The 19,908-nt window shown below is 45.8% G+C and overlaps 1 protein-coding gene across 1 annotated transcript in view; it reads left to right on the plus strand.

The window, feature by feature from the left end:
* LOC127437314 (receptor-type tyrosine-protein phosphatase eta-like) overlaps window positions 1-19,908 on the plus strand; it is a 108,079-nt gene that overhangs the window by 65,968 nt on the left and 22,203 nt on the right. The window contains exons 19-27 of the mRNA XM_051692162.1: window positions 569-826; window positions 1,627-1,884; window positions 5,913-6,170; window positions 6,955-7,212; window positions 12,257-12,514; window positions 13,295-13,552; window positions 14,335-14,592; window positions 18,643-18,900; window positions 19,046-19,306. Of these exons, the coding sequence (XP_051548122.1) occupies window positions 569-826; window positions 1,627-1,884; window positions 5,913-6,170; window positions 6,955-7,212; window positions 12,257-12,514; window positions 13,295-13,552; window positions 14,335-14,592; window positions 18,643-18,900; window positions 19,046-19,306 (2,325 nt within the window). The remainder of the gene's footprint in view (window positions 1-568; window positions 827-1,626; window positions 1,885-5,912; window positions 6,171-6,954; window positions 7,213-12,256; window positions 12,515-13,294; window positions 13,553-14,334; window positions 14,593-18,642; window positions 18,901-19,045; window positions 19,307-19,908) is intronic.

The raw sequence follows: 19,908 nt of genomic DNA on the forward strand, positions 1-19,908 counted from the left end.
CTTGCCCCAACGCGGCTCAAAGCTCCCATTACAGAGTAGAATATAAAAATAGCAATGGGACTATCAGTGAAACTACTGAGAAAACCTTCATCACAATAAATATTCTGATTCCTGGATCACAGTACATATTCATATTTTTACAGTTGCAGCTGATAATGTGACAGAGGGGACATCAGATCAGATTTCACTGTGTACCAGTAAGACCTCTGTTCGGAAATTTCATTTTAATGAGCAAACATTTGTGACTGCAGCCTTGAAAAAAATCAAACATTTACTTACTTTGAGCTGAAAACTGTCCATCTTCTGCTCTTATACTTACAGTATTTGTTCACACTGCACTCAATTACAATTTGCTTTTCAAATCTGTTTTTGTCATTTTGTTAGTGGTGAAATCAGATCTGTTTGTTCAGACAGTAAAGTCAATATCTGGTATTTTTGAATTGGTTGCCATAATGCCATAAATGAATAGTTCACCCAAAGATAAAATCATCAAACATACTTTTTTTTTTTTTTTTTACTTTTCCCTTTGTAAAATACTTCATAATCTTTTTCTGTCTTCCCAACACAGGGCCAGATGTGATCAGGAATCTCAATATCTCTGACATCACAACTTCATCTGTGTTTCTGAAATGGGATGAACCAATTGGAAATAGATCTTCCTTCAAACTTCAATGGGCTGGTGATATAACAAATGAAGCAGTAACCAATCACACATCCTATAACATCACTGGACTAACTGCTGGTGTCAGCTACACATTCAACATCGGAGCTGTTGCAGCAGATAATGTGACAGAGGGCCAACCAATCAGGATCTCAATCTATACTAGTATGTTTTTTTACTATTATGTTTCCTGATATAGATACATTTTCAAATGAACATTATTTTTATTGATATACCCTTTTCCTTGTATGAATCTTCACAATGTTTTTTTTTATTTATTTTTTTATTATTATTGCTATAAAAATTTCCCCATTTTTCATTTACAAAGCCTGATATCATAATGAATCTCAGAGCTGATAATATTACAATATCATTTGTCTCACTAAACTGGACTAAACCAAACAGTCAAAGCTCCCATTACAAAGTGGAATATGAAAATAACAAGGTGACTATCAATGAAACTACTGAGAAAACCTTCATCACAATAAATAATCTGATTGCTGGATGACAGTACACATTCAAAGTTTTTACAGTTGCAGCTGATAATGTGACAGAGGGGAGATCAGATCAGATTTTACTGTATTCCAGTAAGACCTCTGTTTGGGTATTTTATTTTAACGAGCAAACTTTTGTGACTTCAGCCTTCAAAAAATCAAACATTTACTTACTTTGAGCTGAAAACTGTCAAGCTTCTGTATTTCTTCTGCTGTTATACTTACAGTATTTGTTCACACTGCACTCAATTCCAATTTGCTTTTCAAATCTGTTTTTGTCATTTTGTTAGTGGTGAAATCAAATCTGTTTGTTCAGACAGTAAAGTCAATATCTGGTATTTTTGCATTGGTGCCATAATGCCATAAAGGAATAGTTCACCCAAAGAAAAAAACATCAATCATACTTTTTTTTTTTTTTTTTTTTTACTTCTCCCTTTGTAAAATAATCTTTTTTCTGTCTTCCCAACACAGGGCCAGATGTGATCAGGAATCTGAATGTCTCTGACATCACAACTTCGTCTGTGTTTCTGAATTGGGATGAACCAATTGGAAATAGATCTTCCTTCAAACTTCAGTGGACTGGTGATAAAACAGACAAAACAGTAACCAATCACACAACCTATAACATCACTGGACTAACTGCTGGTGTCAACTACACATTGAACATCAGAGCTGTTGCAGCAGATAACGTGACAGAAGGCCAACCAATCAGGATCTCAGTCTTTACTAGTATGTTATCTACTTATATGTTTCCTAATAAAGATATTAATGAGGAAAGAACTAATATTTGTATTAAAGATTGGTGCATTATTTGTTTAAATTTTTTTAGGATTCACGTTTTAATCCCCAAATGTCTATAATTTTTCACTCACAAAGCCTGATGTCATAATGAATCTCAGAGTTGATAATATTACAGCATCATCTGTCTCTCTAAACTGGACTAAACCAAACAGTCAAAGCTCCCATTACAGAGTAGAATATAAAAATAACAGTGTGACTGTCAGTGAAACTACTGAGAAAACCTTCATCACAATAAATAATCTGATTGCTGGATCACAGTACACATTCCAAGTTTTTAAGTTGCAGCTGATAATGTGACAGAGGGGAGATCAGATCAGTTCCCTATCTGTCACTCACTCAACGTTGTGTGGATATAGTGACACTAGGAGTCACCCTTGGGAGCCCCAACACCTCTGATCTTTGAGAAAAGGCTAATGGGAATTGGCGAGTGGAATTTGCATGCCACTCCCCCAGACATACGGGTATAACAGTAGCTGGCTCGCAACCACTCATTCAGATTTTCTCTTCGGAGCCGAGCGGTTGTATTCAGTGAGCTGAATTACTCTGCCGATCCATTCACCTCAAAAGCTGTTGGATTTACGGTGCATTACAGCGGTTTCTCCCCCTCGTGCACCGGTGGAGTGCAGAGAACACTCCTGGGTGCTTCGACACTCTAAAAGAGTATATATTCTTGCAATAAAAGAGTATATTTTCCCTAGTAAAAGAGTGGCACTGACATAGAGCGTCTTTTTAAAGATGCCTTTCCAACTGTGTTTATTTCCTGGTTGCGGTCGTTACCTCTCCACTTCCGATGGCCACGATCGCTGTCTTACGTGCTTGGGCGTTGCCCACATGGAGACAGCGTTCGTGGACGGGTTATGTTCTCACTGCGAGAACATAACCATGGCAATTCTGCTTTCCGCCATTAGAGGGAAAGCCACCTCAGCGGCTCCCCACTTTGGTTCTTCTACTTACAGGTTTGAGGCCACGTCGGTTAGCACTGGAGACGATTTGGGGACCCCAGTGGGAGCCGCTCCGCCGGGTAACTCCCCCCGTCCTCCCATTCCCCAGTATGCTCGTTTGCACTGGTCGAGTTCTGGGATGAGACCGCCAGCAGGTAAGCCTTCCCGGGAATCCTCCCACTGTCCGCTCTGGTACACCCTGACCGAGGCTTCCCTCGGCACAGATGCACTGGCACACAGCTGGCCCCGGGGGCTGCGCTAGTAGGCATTCCCCCCAGTGATTCTACTTGCATAGACCCTGTGTAAGGTCAGGGAGGACGAGGAGAAGGTCATCCTAGTGGCACCCTACTGGCCCACCCAGACTTGGGTCTCGGATCTCACGCTCCTCGCAACAGCCCATCGCTGGCGAATTCCCCTGAGGAGGGTTCTCCTCTCTCAGGGACAGGGCACCATCTGGCACCCGTGATCAGACCTCTGGAATGTTCAAGTCTGGCCCTTGGACGGGACGCGGAACACCTAAGTTGCCAACCACCCATGGTGGTAGACACGATCACTCAGGATAGGGCTCCCTCTACGAGGTGCCTTTATGCCTTGCAGTGGTGTCTGTTCACTAAGTGGTGTTCTTCCCGACGCGAAGACCCCCAGAGATGCGCAGTCGGGTCTGTGCTTTCCTTCATGCAGGAGAGGCTGATAGGGCGGCTGTCCCCCCCACCTTGAGGGTGTACGTGGCCGCTATGGTGGCGCACCACAATGCAGTTGACGGTAAGTATTTATGAAAGCATGATCTGATCATCAGGTTCCTTTGAGGTGTGAGGAGGTTGAATCCTCCCAGACCATGCCTCATTCCCTCATGGGATCTCTCCGTGGTTCTGCGGGGAGCCCTGTTTGAGCCCTGGAGTCAGTTGAGCTAAATGCAGTCTCTTGAAGACTGCCCTCCTGACTGAGCTCACGTCCATCAAGAGTGTAGGGGACCTGCCGGCGTTCTCTGTTAGCGACATGTGCCTGGAGTTTGGTCCGGAATACTCTCATGTGGTCCTGAGGCCCGACCAAGCTATATGCCCAAGGTTCCCATGACCCTGTTTAGGGATCAGGTTGTGAACCTACAAGCGAAGCTGCCCCAGGAGGAGGCAGACCCAGCCTTTTCGTTGCTGTGTCCAGTGCATGCTTTGCGCATCTACTTGGATCGCATGCAGAGCTTTTGGGGCTCTGAGCAGTTCTTTGTCTGCTTTGGAGCACAGTGGAATGGGAGCGCTGTCTCCAAACAGAGGATCGCCCACTGGGTCGTTGACGCCATCACTTTGGCATACTACGCCCAGGACGTGCCGCCCCCTTTGGGGCTTCGGGCACACTCCACCAGGATTGTGGTGGCCTCATGGGCCCCGAACAATGGCACCTCTTTGGCAGACATCGGTAGAGCAGCGGGCTGGGTAACACCCAATACTTTCGCGAGGTTCCTCAATCTCCGGGTTGAGCTGGTTTGTCCCGTGTGTTGTCAGGTACGAACAGGTAAGTTGGCGGGCTGTCTGGGTGTACTGCTTGCGTATAGCACCTTTCCCCTCCTGGAGGGGGAGACGTGCGCTTTTACCCCCCAGCCGTGTTCACGAGACCGTGGACCCTGGATGTCCTTCCTCCTTAGCCCTGTGGCAGGCGAGTTTGAGGAGAAACTCGATGCCGGCCCAGTACGTGTGCTAATAGGCCGTGTACTGGGGTAGGTGTTCCACATGCGCTGGTTACCTGTCTGTAACCCTGTGTGATGTATCTTCCACGAGATGGTTTCCCCATTGGTAAACCCGCATCTTCCTTGGACAGAGTCCCCTCTGCCACCGGTCACCGTGTTTGTAGAGCTCCATCCCCTCTGGGTAGGACCTACTATGGGGACTTCTCCACATGTGAAACTGCCGACAAAACTCAGTAAGGCCATGTGACGTATTTCCACACATTACCTCCCCTTCGGTCAGGGTGTGATCTCCACGGTGTCTTCCCCTTGGGAGTGACATCCCCCGACACGGACACTTATGGCTCCCAGTCGATAGATTTCCACTCTTTTTTTGGGAGAAAAAAGAGGAGAAGAGGCCATGGCCTGTCCCCATTTTTTGGGCAGTCGACTTGTCCCCGAGGTGCAGGGGACCGTAGGGTACGTGACGGACAGGTGCGCTGGCTACGAAGCAAGCAGTGATCTGCCCATCTTGCACCGCCAGTCCATGTAACACAGTTCAGCTAGTTGTTGCGTTTCGTATAGGGACCCCTAGTGTCACTACATCGACACAACGTCGAGTGAGTGACAGATAGGGAACGTCCTGGTTACGTTCGTAACCTCCGTTCCCTGATGGAGGGAACGAGACATTGTGTCCCTCCTGCCATAACACTGAACTACCCACTGAAATGACCGGGACCTTGTCTTGGCTCCTCAGCACAAAACCTAAATGAGTGGTTGCGAGCAAGCTCCTTTTATACCCATATGTCAAGGGTAGTGGATGCAAGTGTATGCAAATTCCACTTGCCAATTCCCATTGGACTTTTCTCAAAGATCAGAGGTGTTTGGGGCTCCCTAGTGTCACTACCTTGACACAACGTCTCGTTCCCTCCATCAGGGAACGGAGGTTACGAAAGTAACCAGGACGATTTCACTGTATACCAGTAAGACCTCTGTTTGGAAATTTCATTTTAATGAGCAAACTTTTTTTACTTCAGCCTTGAAAGATCAAACATTTACTTACTTTGAGCTGAAAACTGTCGAGCTTCTGTATTTCTTCTGCTCTTATACTTACAGTATACAGTATACAGTTGTTCACACTGCACTCAATTCCAATTTGCTTTCCAAATCTGTTTTTGTCATTTTGTTAGAGGTGAATTCAAATCTGTTTGTTCAGACAGTAAAGTCAATATCTGGTATTTTTGCATTGGTGCCATAATGCCATAAAGTAATAGTTCACCCAAAGTTAAAAACATCAATCATTTTTTTACTTTTCCCTTTGTAAAATACATCATAATCTCTTTTCTGTCTTCCCAACACAGGGCCAGATGTGATCAGGAATCTCAATGTCTCTGACATCACAACTTCGTCTGTGTTTCTGAAATGGGATGAACCAATTGGAAATAGATCTTCCTTCAAACTTCAATGGATTGGTGATCAAATAGATGAAACAGTAACCAATCACACATCCTATAACATCACTGGACTAACTGCTGGTGTCAACTACACATTGAACATCAGAGCTGTTGCAGCAGATAATGTGACAGAAGGCCAACCAATCAGGATCTCAGTCTATACTAGTACGTTATCTACTTTTATGTTTCCTAATAAAGATATTAATTAGGAAAGAACTAATATTTGTATTATAGATTGGTGCATTATTTGTTTAAAATTTTTAGGATTCACATTTTAATCCCCAAATGTCTATAATTTTTCACTCACAAAGCCTGATGTCATAATGAATCTCAGAGTTGATAATATTACAACATCATCTGTCTCACTAAACTGGACTAAACCAAACAGTCAAAGCTCCCATTACAGAGTAGAATATAAAAATACCAATGTGACTATCAGTGAAACTGCTGAGAAAACCTTAATCACAATAAATAATCTGATTCCTGGATCACAGTACACATTCAAAGTTTTTACAGTCACAGCTGATAATGTGACAGAGGGGAGATCAGATCAGATTTCACTGTATAACAGTAAGACCTCTGTTTGGAAATGTCATTTTAATGAGCAAACTTTTGCTACTTCAGCCTTGAAAAAATCAAACATTTACTTACTTTGAGCTGAAAACTGTCAAGTTTCTGTATTTCTTCTGCTCTTATACTTACAGTATTTGTTCACACTGCACTCAGGTCCAATTTGCTTTCCAAATCTGTTTTTTTTTTTTTTTTTCATTTTGTTAGTTGTGAAATCAGATCTGTTTGTTCAGACAGTAAAGTCAATATCTGGTATTTTTGCATTGGTGCCATAATGCCATAAAGGAATAGTTCACCCAAAGATTAAAACATCAATCATTTTTTTTACTTTTCCCTTTGTAAAATACATCATAATCTTTTTTCTGTCTTCCCAACACAGGGCCAGATGTGATCAGGAATCTCAACGTCTCTGATATCAAAACTTCGTCTGTGTTTCTGAAATGGGATGAACCAATTGGAAATAGATCTTCCTTCAAACTTCAATGGACTGGTGATATAACAAACAAAGCAGTAACCAATCACACATCCTATAACATCACTGGACTAACTGCTGGTGTCAACTACACATTCAACATCACAGCTGTTGCAGCAGATAATGTGACAGAAGGCCAACCAATCAGGATCTCAGTCTATACTAGTATGTTTTTTTACTATTATGTTTCCTGATATAGATACATTTTCAAATGAACATTATTTTTATTGATATACCCTTTTCCATGTATGAATCTTCACAATGTTTTTTTTTTAATGATTATTATTGCTATTAAAATTTCCCCATTTTTCTTTCTCAAAGCCTGATTTCATAATGAGTCTCAGAGCTGATAATATTACAATATCATCTGTCTCACTAAACTGAACTAAACCAAACGGTCAAAGCTCCCATTACAGAGTAGAATATGAAAATAACAATGTGACTATCAATGAAACTACTGAGAAAACCTTCTTCACAATAAATAATCTGATTCCTGGATCACAGTACACGTTCAAAGTTTTTACAGTCACAGCTGATAATGTGACAGAGGGGACATCAGATCAGATTTCACTGTATACCAGTAAGACCTCTGTTTGGAAATTTCATTTTAATGAGCAAACATTTGTGACTGCAGCCTTCAAAAAATCAAACATTTACTTACTTTGACCTGAAAACTGTTGAGCTTCTGTATTTCTTCTGCTCTTATACTCACAGTATTTGTTCACACTGCAGTCAGTTCCAATTTGCTTTTCAAATCTGTTTTTGTCATTTTGTTAGTGGTGAAATCAGATCTGTTTTTTCAGACAGTAAAGTCAATGTCTGGTATTTTTGCATTGGTTGCCATAATGCCATAAAGTAATAGTTCCCAATCTGTCACTCGATGTTGTGTCGATGTAGTGACACTAGGGGTCACTCTTGGGAGCCCAAGACACCTCTGGTCTTTGATAAAAGGCCAATGAAAATTGGCAAGTGGTATTTGCATGCCATTCTCCCGGACATACGGCTATAAAAGGAGCTGGTATGCAACCACTCATTCAGATTTTCTCTTCGGAGCCAAACAGTCATGCTCACTGAGCTGAATACTACTGTTCATTCACCTCTGCTGGATCTGACGGCGCATTTCAGCGGCTTCTCCCCCCTCTGCACTAGTGCACTGCAGACAATGCCCCTGGGCGCTTCGGCAGAAATAAAAGAGTATATTTCTCTAAAAGAGTATATTTCTCTAAAAGAGCAGCACACACGGAATGTCTTTTTAAAGACGCGTCTTTCTAAAGATGCTTTTCCGATTGTGTGTTATAACTGGTTGCGCTCGTTATCTCTCGCCTTCTGACGGTCACGATCACTGTCTTTCGTGTCTGGGCGCTGCTCACGTGGAGACAGCGTTCGTGGATGGTCATGTTCTCATTGCGAGGATATGTCCATGGCAACGTTGCGGTCGCGGCTCGCCTTCGTAAGAAAGCAAGCCACCTCAGAGGCTCCCCGCCTCGGTCCTTTTACCCATGGGTATGAGGCCAGCGTGGCTAGCACTGGGGGCAATTTGGGGACCCCAATGGGACCACCTCCGCCAGGTATCCCCCCGCGGACCTCCCATTCCCCAGCACGCTCGTCTGCCCCGATCGGGCTTCCGGATGAGTCTGCCGGCTCGTCTCACGGCGAGTTCGACCTCTTGTTCGGAGCCCGCGAAAGTGATGAGCTCTCGAGCGTAGCATCGGAGAGCGGAGAGCCACAGCTGGGCTCCTCCCTTCGGGGACGATTACCCAGTCACAGGCTGACGCGGAGATGACGACATGCTTTCCCGGGCAGCCGCGAGCATTGGCCAGAGTGGAACTCACTGCTCTTCCCTGAACCCTCGTGGCTCGGTGATTGGTTCCTGGGCACGCGGTGCCGCTCAAAGCCACGCCCCGCCCCCGTTCCTTTCTTCCCGGAAGTGCATGAAGAGCTGACAAGGTCGCAGGAGGCACTTTTTTTGCTCTCCGAATGACGGAGGTCATGGCGCGGTCTCTCGGGCGGACGATGGCCACACTAGTGGTCCAGGAGCGCCACCTTTGGCTCAACCTGTTTGAGATGGGTGAGGCCGCCAAGACACGATTGCTTGCTGCCCCCATTTCCCAGGCGGGCCTATTCGGTGACACCGTCTAGGACTTTGCCCAGCAGTTTTCGATGGTGGAGTAGTAGACAGATGCTAGCCGGCATATCCTGCCCCGGCACGGCTCAAGATCCCGCACCCCGTCTACTCATCGCCAAGGGCGTCCCCCTGCGGTGACTGCACCGGCTCCGCCGCAGCCCGCCCCTTTGGCCCAGCCCCGGCGTGGAGCCCACCGCAGGAAGCAGACGCCACCCGTCTTGCGGCCGCCCAGAACCCGTGAAAGGCTTCAAAGCGCCCTTGAGACTGGCGACCCAGGGACAATGAAACCCACTGTTCAGGAGCTGGTAAGCAGATCTCTCCATCTTTTTGTTACCTTTTGCATTTAATTGCGCTGCATGCCCAAGTGGCTGCAGTACTCAAGAGCTCAGCAAGAGCGGTTTCCTTGTTCCCTGGGTCACGTATCCAGTGTGCACGGCCGTCATCATGACCACCGTCCACCACTCTATTTGGCAGGTTTGGTGCTCCGGCGGCGGTCTCCCGCCCCTGAGTGCCCAGCTGTGTCACAAATCCGCCCCCGATGTGACAGTCTCCACGGATCACGAGGACAGGCCTCTTCCTCCCCCGTCCCAGGCTGTTCCGGGGGTGGTCACAAGGAGCCAGGTAAGTGCTTCGATGTCCTTAGACTCAGCACGGCCACGACATGGTGTGGCACCTCGGGCTCCGCCCCGCCGCGAGGCCCCACCTGCCGGTACGTCCGATGACGTTGTTCCTTTGGTCCCCCTTGCACGGAACTTGGACGCATGGCTTGCGCTTTCCAATCCGTCGTGCGGGCTGGTCCGGACCGTCCGACTTGGCTGCGCGATTCACTTCGCCGGGCGTCCGCCCAGGTTCAGCGGTGTCCACCTTGGTGAAGGACAAAAACGCTGCTACCTTGCATGGAGATCGCTACCCTCCTACGGAAGGGCGCGACAGAACCTGTCCCTCCAGCCGAGATGAAGAAGGGGTTTTTCAGCCCCTACTTCATCATACCGAAAAAAGGCGGTGGGTTGCGGCCAATCTTGGACCTGTGAGTTCTGAACTAGGCTTTACACAGACTCCCATTCAAGATGCTGACGTAAAAACGCATTCTGGCGAGCATCCGGCATCAAGATTGGTTCGTTGCGGTAGACCTGAAGGATGCGTACTTCCACGTCTCGATCCTTCCTCGACACAGACCCTTCCTGTGGTTTGCGTCCAAGAGTCAGGCGTATCAGTACAAAGTCCTCCCTTTCGGCATGTCCCTGTCTCCTCACATCTTTACGAAGGTCGCAGAGGCTGCCCTTGCTCCGTTAAGGGAGGTGGGCATTTGCATTCTCAACTATCTCGACAAATGGCTAATCCTAGCTCACTCTCGAGACATGTTGTGCGCACACAGGGACCTGTGTGATTTGGAAATACATCACATGGCCTTACCGAGTTTTGTCGGCAGTTTCACATGTGGAGAAGTCCCCATGGTAGGTCCTACCCAGAGGGGACGGGGCTCTACAAACATGGCGACCGGTGGCAGAGGGGACTCTGTCCAAGGAAGCCGCGGGTTTACCAACGGGGAAACCGTCTCGTAGAAGATACATCACACAGAGTTACTGATTTGGAGTCGATTCGACAGGCACTGGTGCACCTGTTCACCTCCCAAGAATCCTCCCCACTGCCCGCACTGGTACGCCCTGACCGAGGCTTCCCTCGGCACAGATGTGCTGGCACACAGTTGGCCCCGGGGGCCGCGCTAGTATGCACTCCCTTGGGGCTTCGGGCACACTCCACCAGGATTGTGGCAGCCTCCTGGGCCCTGACCAATGGCACCTCTTTGGCAGACATCGGTAGAGCAGCGGGCTGGGCAACACCCAATACCTTCGCGAGGTTCCTCAATCTCCGGGTTGAGCCGGTTCGTCCCGTGTGTTGTCAGGTACAAACAGGTAAGTTGGCGACAAAACTCGGTAAGGCCATGTGACGTATTTCCACAAATTACCTCCCCTTCGGTCAGGGTGTGATCTCAACTGTGTTTTCCCTTTGGGAGTGACATCCCCCCGACACGGACACTTATGGCCCCCAGTCGATCGATTTCCACTCTTTTTTGGGAAGAAAAAAGAGGAGAAGAGGCCATGGCTGGGGTAGACTGTCCCCATTTTTTGGGCAGTCGACTTGTCCCCGAGGTGCAGGGGACCGTAGGTTACATGACGGCCAGGTGCACTGGCTACGAGGCAAGCAGTGGTCTGCCCGTCTCACACCGCCAGTCCACGTAACACAGTTCAGCAAGCTGTTGCGTTTCGTATAGGAACCCCTAGTGTCACTACATCGACACAACGTCGAGTGAGTGACAGATAGGGAATGTCCTGCTTACTTTCGTAACCTCAGTTCCCTGATGGAGGGAACGAGACATTGTGTCCCTCCTGCCACAACACTGAACTACCCGCTGAAATGACCGGGACCTTGTCTCGGCTCCTCAGCACAAAACCTAAATGAGTGGTTATGAGCCAGCTCCTTTTATACCCATATGTCCAGGGTAGTGGATGCAAGTGTATGCAAATTCCACTCGGCAATTCCATTGGACTTTTCTCAAAGATCAGAGGTGTTTGGGGCTCCCAAGGGTGACCCCTAGTGTCACTACGTCGACACAACGTCTCGTTCCCTCCATCAGGGAACGGAGGTTATGAAAGTAACCAGGATGATTTCACTGTATACCAGTAAGACCTCTGTTTGGAAATTTCATTTTAATGAGCAAACTTTTTTGACTTCAGCCTTGAAAAAAACAAACATTTTCTTACATTGAGCTGAAAACTGTCGATCTTCTGTATTTCTTCTGCTCTTATACTTACAGTATTTGTTCACACTGCACTCAATTCCAATTTGCTTTCCACATCTGTTTTTGTCATTTTGTTAGAGGTGAAATCAAATCTGTTTGTTCAGACAGTAAAGTCAATATCTGGTATTTTTGCATTGGTGCCATAATGCCATAAAGGAATAGTTCACCCAAAGATAAAAACATCAATCATACTTTTTTTTTTATTTATTATTTATTTATTTTATTTTTTTTACTTCTCCCTTTGTAGAATACTTCATAATCTTTTTTCTGTCTTCCCAACACAGGGCCAGATGCGATCGGGAATCTCAATGTCTCTGACATCACAACTTCGTCTGTGTTTCTGAAATGGGATGAACCAATTGGAAATAGATTTTCCTTCAAACTTCAATGGACTGGTGATAAAATAGACGAAACAGTAACCAATCACACATCCTATAACATCACTGGACTAACTGCTGGTGTCAACTACACATTGAACATCAGAGCTGTTGCAGCAGATAATGTGACAGAAGGCCAACCAATCAGGATCTCAGTCTATACTAGTACGTTATCTACTTTTATGTTTCCTAATAAAGATATTAATTAGGAAAGAACTAATATTTGTATTATAGATTGGTGCATTATTTGTTTAAAATTTTTAGGATTCACATTTTAATCCCCAAATGTCTATAATTTTTCACTCACAAAGCCTGATGTCATAATGAATCTCAGAGTTGATAATATTACAACATCATCTGTCTCACTAAACTGGACTAAACCAAACAGTCAAAGCTCCCATTACAGAGTAGAATATAAAAATACCAATGTGACTATCAGTGAAACTGCTGAGAAAACCTTAATCACAATAAATAATCTGATTCCTGGATCACAGTACACATTCAAAGTTTTTACAGTCACAGCTGATAATGTGACAGAGGGGAGGTCAGATCAGATTTCACTGTATAACAGTAAGATCTCTGTTTGGAAATGTCATTTTAATGAGCAAACTTTTGCTGCTTCAGCCTTGAAAAAATCAAACATTTACTTACTTTGAGTTGAAAACTGTCAAGTTTCTGTATTTCTTCTGCTCTTATACTTACAGTATTTGTTCACACTGCACTCAGGTCCAATTTGCTTTCCAAATCTGTTTTTTTTTTTTTTCATTTTGTTAGTTGTGAAATCAGATCTGTTTGTTCAGACAGTAAAGTCAATATCTGGTATTTTTGCATTGGTGCCATAATGCCATAATGGAATAGTTCACCCAAAGATAAAAACATCAATCATTTTTTTACTTCTTGCTTTGTAAAATACATCATAATCTTTTTTCTGTCTTCCCAACACAGGGCCAGATGTGATCAGGAATTTCAATGTCTCTGACATCACAACTTCATCTGTGTTTCTGAAATGGGATGAACCAATTGGAAATAGATCTTCCTTCAAACTTCAATGGACTGGTGATATAACAAAAGAAACAGTAACCAATCTCACATCCTATAACATCACTGGACTAACTGCTGGTGTCAGCTACACATTCAACATCACAGCTGTTGCAGCAGATAATGTGACAGAAGGCCAACCAATCAGGATCTCAGTCTATACTAGTATGTTTTTTTACTATTATGTTTCCTGATATAGATACATTTTCAAATGAACATTATTTTTATTGATATACCCTTTTCCATATATGAATGTTCACAATGTTTTTTTTTTATGATTATTATTGCTATTAAAATTTCCCCATTTTTCTTTCTCAAAGCCTGATTTCATAATGAGTCTCAGAGCTGATAATATTACAATATCATCTGTCTCACTAAACTGAACTAAACCAAACGGTCAAAGCTCCCATTACAGAGTAGAATATGAAAATAACAATGTGACTATCAATGAAACTACTGAGAAAACCTTCATCACAATAAATAATCTGATTCCTGGATCACAGTACACGTTCAAAGTTTTTACAGTCACAGCTGATAATGTGACAGAGGGGACATCAGATCAGATTTCACTGTATACCAGTAAGATCTCTGTTTGGAAATTTCATTTTAATGAGCAAACTTTTGTGACTGCAGCCTTCAAAAAATCAAACATTTACTTACTTTGAGCTGAAAACTTTTGAGCTTCTGTATTTCTTCTGCTCTTATACTCACAGTATTTGTTCACACTGCAGTCAGTTCCAATTTGCTTTTCAAATCTGTTTTTGTCATTTTGTTAGTGGTGAAATCAGATCTGTTTGTTCAGACAGTAAAGTCAATATCTGGTATTTTTGCATTGGTGCCATAATGCCATAAAGGAATAGTTCACCCAAAGATAAAAACATCAGTCATTTATTTACTTCTCCCTTTGTAAAATACATCATAATCTTTTTTCTGTCTTCCCAACACAGGGCCAGATGTGATCAGGAATCTCAATGTCTCTGACATCTCAATTTCGTCTGTGTTTCTGAAATGGGATGAACCAATTGGAAATAGATCTTCCTTCAAACTTCAATGGACTGGTGATATAACAAACAAAGCAGTAACCAATCACACATCCTATAACATCACTGGACTAACTGCTGGTGTCAACTACACATTCAACATCACAGCTGTTGCAGCAGATAATGTGACAGAAGGCCAACCAATCAGGATCTCAGTCTATACTAGTATGTTTTTTTACTATTATGTTTCCTGATATAGATACATTTTCAAATGAACATTATTTTTATTACCCTTTTCCATGTATGAATCTTCACAGGTTCAGCGGTGTCCACCTTGGTGAAGGACAAAAACGCTGCTACCTTGCATGGAGATCACTACCCTCCTACGGAAGGGCGCGATAGAACCTGTCCCTCCAGCCGAGATGAAGAAGGGGTTTTTCAGCCCCTACTTCATCGTACCGAAAAAAGGCGGTGGGTTGCGGCCAATCTTGGACCTGTGAGTTCTGAACTAGGCTTTACACAGACTCCCGTTCAAGATGCTGACGTAAAAACGCATTCTGGCGAGCGTCCGGCATCAAGATTGGTTCGCGGCGGTAGACCTGAAGGATGCGTACTTCCACGTCTCGATCCTTCCTCGACACAGACCCTTCCTGCGGTTTGCGTCCGAGAGTCAGGCGTATCAGTACAAAGTCCTCCCTTTCGGCCTGTCCCTGTCTCCTCACATCTTTACGAAGGTCGCAGAGGCTACCCTTGCCCCGTTAAGGGAGGTGGGCATTTGCATTCTCAACTATCTCGACGACTGGCTAATCCTAGCTCACTCTCGAGACATGTTGTGCGCACACAGGGATCTGGTGCTCTCACACCTCAGCCGACTAGGGCTTCGGGTCAATTGGAAAAAGTGCAAGCTCCTCCCGGTTTAGAGCATCTCTTTTCTCGGTTTGGAGTTGGACTCAGTCTCCTTGATGGCGCGCCTTACGAACGAGTGCACCCAGTCGGTGCTGGCCTGTTTGAAGGCGTTCAAACAGAAAACAGCAGTTCCACTGAAACTTTTTTAGAGGCTCCTGGAGCATATGGCATCCTCGGCGGTGGCCTCCCCGCTCGGGTTGATGCATATGAGGCCGTTTCAGCACTGGCTCCAGACTCGAGTCCCGAGATGGGCATGGCGCCACGGGACACGTCACGTGGTCATCACGCCGGTCTGTCACTGTCTTTTCAGCACTTGGACCGACCTCTCGTTTCTATGGGCAGGTGTTCCTCTTGAACTGGTCTCCAGGTGCGTCGTGGTCACGACAGACGCCTCCAAAACGGGCTGGGGCACTGTTTGCAACAGGCTTGCAGCCGCCAGCCTCTGGACGGGTCCGCGACTGCACTGGCACATCAACTGTCTCGAGTTGTTGGCAATTCTGCTCGCCCTACGGAGGTTTCGGCCATTGATCCAGGGCAAGCACGTGTTAGTTCAGACAGACAACACGACAATGGTAGCATATGTCAAACACCAAGGTGGTCTGCGCTCTCGTTGTATGTCACAACTCGCCCGCCGTCTCCTTATCTGGAGTCAGCAGCACTTCAAGTCGCTGCAAGCCACTCGCATCCCGGGCAACCTCAACACTACAGCGGACGCGCTGTCAGGACAGCTTACCCTCAGGGGAGAGTTGAGTCTCCACCCTCAAGTGGTCCAGCTGATTTGGAGTCGATTCGACAGGCACAGGTGCACCTGTTCGCCTCCCAAGAATCCTCCCCACTGCCCACTCTGGTACGCCCTGACCGAGGCATAGACGCGCTGGCACACAGCTGGCCCGCTGGCATGCACAAATATGCGTTTCCCCTAGTGAGCCTGCTTGCACAGACCCTGTGCAAGGTCAGGGAGGATGAGGAGCAGGTCGTCCTGGTAGCACCCTACTGGCCCACTCAGACGTGGTTCTCGGACCTCACGCTCCTCGCGACAGCTCCCCCCCTGGCGAATTCCCCTGAGGAAGGACCTTCTTTCTCAGGGACAGGGCACCATCTGGTACCTGCGCCTAGACCTCTGGAATCTCCATGTCTGGCCCCTGGACGGGACGCGGAAGACCTGCGGTGGTAGACACGATCACTCAGGCTAGGGCCCCCTCTACGAGGCGCCTGTATGCCTTTTAAGTGGCGTCTGTTCGCTAAGTGGTGTTCTTCCCATCGGGAAGACCCCCAGAGATGCACAGTCGGATCAGTGCTTTCCTTCCTGCAGGAGAGGTTGGAAGGGAGGCTTTCCCCTTCCACCTTGAAGGTGTACGTTGCCGCCATAGCAGCACACCACGATGCAGTCGACGGTAAGTCCTTAGGGAAGCACGACCTGATCATCAGGTTCCTAAGAGGTGCCAGGAGGTTGAATCCCTCCAGACCATGCCTCGTTCCCTCATCGGACCTCTCTGTAGTTCTTCAGGGTCTACAGAGAGCCCCCTTTGAGCCTTTGCAGTCAGCCGAGCTTAAGGCTCTCTCCTTGAAGACTGCCCTCCTGACTGCGCTCACTTCCATCAAGAGGGTAGGTGACCTGCAAGCTTTCTCTGTCAGCGAAACGTGCCTGGAGTTCGGTCCAGGTTACTCTCACGTGATCCTGAGACCCTGACCGGGCTATGTGCCCAAGGTTCCCACCAACCCTTTAGGGACCAGGGGGTGAACCTGCAAGCACTGCCCCAGGAGGAGGCAGACCCAGCTCTGTCGTCGCTGTGTCCGGTGCACGCTTTACGCATCTATTAGGATCGCATGCAGAGCTTTAGAATCTCTGAGCAGCTCTTTGTCTGCTTTGGTTCACAGCGGAAAGGAAGCGCTGTCTCCAAGCAGAGGATCACCCACTGGCTCATTGACGCCACCCGGTAGGGCTACAAGCCCATTCTACCAGGGGTGTAGCGGCTCCCTGGGCCCTGGCCAGGGGTGCCTCTCTAATAGACATTTGCAGAGCAGTGGGCTGGGCAACACCCAACACCTGTGCAAGGTTCTATAACCTCCGGGTGGAACCGGTTTCATCCCAGGTAGTGGCACGCAACACAAGCGGATAAGCCCGGGATATCTGGCCGGGTGTATCGCTTGCACATAGCGCTTTCCACCTCCCTTGGAGCTGAAGACATGCACCATTAATTCCCAGTAGAGTTCACAAACTTTATTCCCTGGTTGACTTCCTCCAAGCCCTGTGGCAGTCGAGTTTTCAGAGAAACTCGCTGCTGGCCCAGTACACGCGCTAACTAAGAGCCCTGTTCTGGGGTAGGTGTTCCACATGTGGCGGTTCCCTGTAAGGCTAACCCCATGCGATTATATATCTTCCTCTAATTCGTTTCCCTGTTGGCAAACTGCATCTTCCTTGGGCAGAGCCACTCTGCCCCAGTCTCCATGTTTGTAGTAACTCCTCCCCCATTGGGCAGGATCTACCTTGAAGACTCCCCACATGGTTGGAAAGACCATGTGACGTATTTTTCCACTTATATATCCCCCCCTCTCTTTTGGCGAGGTGTGTTCTCCACGGTGTCTTCCCCTTGGGAGGGACACCCTCCGACTAGACCTGGTGGCCCAGTCGAATAATCCCCCTTCTTTTTTAGGGAGTGTAAAAAAAGAAGGGGAAAAGAGGCCACGACTGGGCTAGCCTGACTCTATATTTTGGGTAACTGACTTGTCCCCAAAAAGGGCCGTTCAACACTCATAAATATGCTGGGGGAGGTTACGTGTCGACCTGGTGTGCTGGCTATGAGGCACACAGTTGTCTGCCCACCACACACCGCCAGTTCACGTACACAGAGTTCAGCCAATTGTGGCGTTTCTTATAGGGACCCCTAGTGTCACTACATCGACACAACGTCGAGTGAGTGACAGATAGGGAACGTCATGGTTACTTGTGTAACCTCCGTTCCCTGATGGAGGGAACAAGACGTTGTGTCCCTCCTGCCACAATGCTGAACTACCCGCTGAAATGGCCGGACCTTATATCGGCTCCTCAGCATAAAACCTGAATGAGTGGTTGCATACCAGCTCCTTTTATACATATGTATGTCCGGGGGAGTGGCATGCAAATACCACTCGCCAATTTTCATTGGCCTTTTACCAAAGACCAGAGGTGTCTCGGGCTCCCAAGAGTGACCCCTAGTGTCACTACATCAACACAACGTCTCGTTCCCTCCATCAGGGAACGGAGGTTACACAAGTAACCATGACGTTCACCCAAAGATAAAAATATCAATCATAATTTTTTTTACATTTTTTTTTGTACTTCTCCCTTTGAAAAATACTTCATAATCTTTTTCTGTCTTCCCAACACAGGGCCAGATGTGATCAGGAATCTCAATGTCTCTGACATCACAACTTCGTCTGTGTTTCTGAAATGGAATGAACCAATTGGAAATAGATCTTCCTTCAAACTTCAATGGACTGGTGATAAAATAGATGAAACAGTAACCAATCACACATCCTATAACATCACTGGACTAACTGCTGGTGTCAACTACACATTCAACATCACAGCTGTTGCAGCAGATAATAAGACAGAAGGCCAACCAATCAGGATCTCAGTCTATACTAGTACGTTATCTACTTATATGTTTCCTAATAAAGATATTAATGAGGAAAGAACTAATATTTGTATTATAGATTGTTGCATTATTTGTTTAAAAGTTTTTAGGATTCACATTTTAATCCCCAAATGTCTATAATTTTTCTCTCACAGAGCCTGATGTCATATTGAATCTCAGAGTTGATAATACTACAACATCATCTGTCTCACTAAACTGGACTAAACCAAATGGCCAAAGCTCCCATTACAGAGTAGAATATGAAAATAACAATGTGAATATCAGTGAAACTACTGAGAAAACCTTCATCACAATAAATAATCTGATTGCTGGATCACAGTACACATTCAAAGTTTTTACAGTTGCAGCTGATAATGTGACAGAGGGAAGATCCGATCAGATTTCATTGTATACCAGTAAGATATCTTTATGAAAATGTAATTTAAATGAGCAATCTTTTAACCCTTCTGCCTTGAAGCCATCTCACATTTTCTTGCTTTCAGCTGAAATCTTTGCAGCTACATCTTATTCTTATTGAGCTCTGGCCCAAAACATTTCCCATAAAGAGAATTCATATATATATATATATATATATATATATATATATAGTATTTTATATAGTGTATTATAAAGTGTTTTAGCTTAAATACCTCTTTCAATAGCTTTCTAGAATGTCGATGTGCTGCCCAAAATAAGAGAGATCACTTAGAGAGTGTCTCATACACAGTTCCAGAGTGTCTCATACACAGGTCTCTTGAATTAATCTTTTGAGACTGCAGCCTTAAAGCCATCTAATATTTACACTGAGTAGAAAACTCTGCTGCTACATCTTCTATAAGGTTTTGCTGATACAATCATAAATCAATGTTCAGTCAGGACCACTTCCGTCAAATATATGATTTATTGACAATTTGAGACATGGATAGAACAGGGAAAGCAGTGAATCTCTAAGCCCCACCCTCCAGGGTCATGGAACAGATCCAGCAGAATTATATTACATATTTGTAATTTTAAAGGT

The sequence above is a fragment of the Myxocyprinus asiaticus genome, chromosome 48, assembly GCF_019703515.2.
Source record: "Myxocyprinus asiaticus isolate MX2 ecotype Aquarium Trade chromosome 48, UBuf_Myxa_2, whole genome shotgun sequence".
Classification (NCBI taxonomy): domain Eukaryota; kingdom Metazoa; phylum Chordata; class Actinopteri; order Cypriniformes; family Catostomidae; genus Myxocyprinus; species Myxocyprinus asiaticus.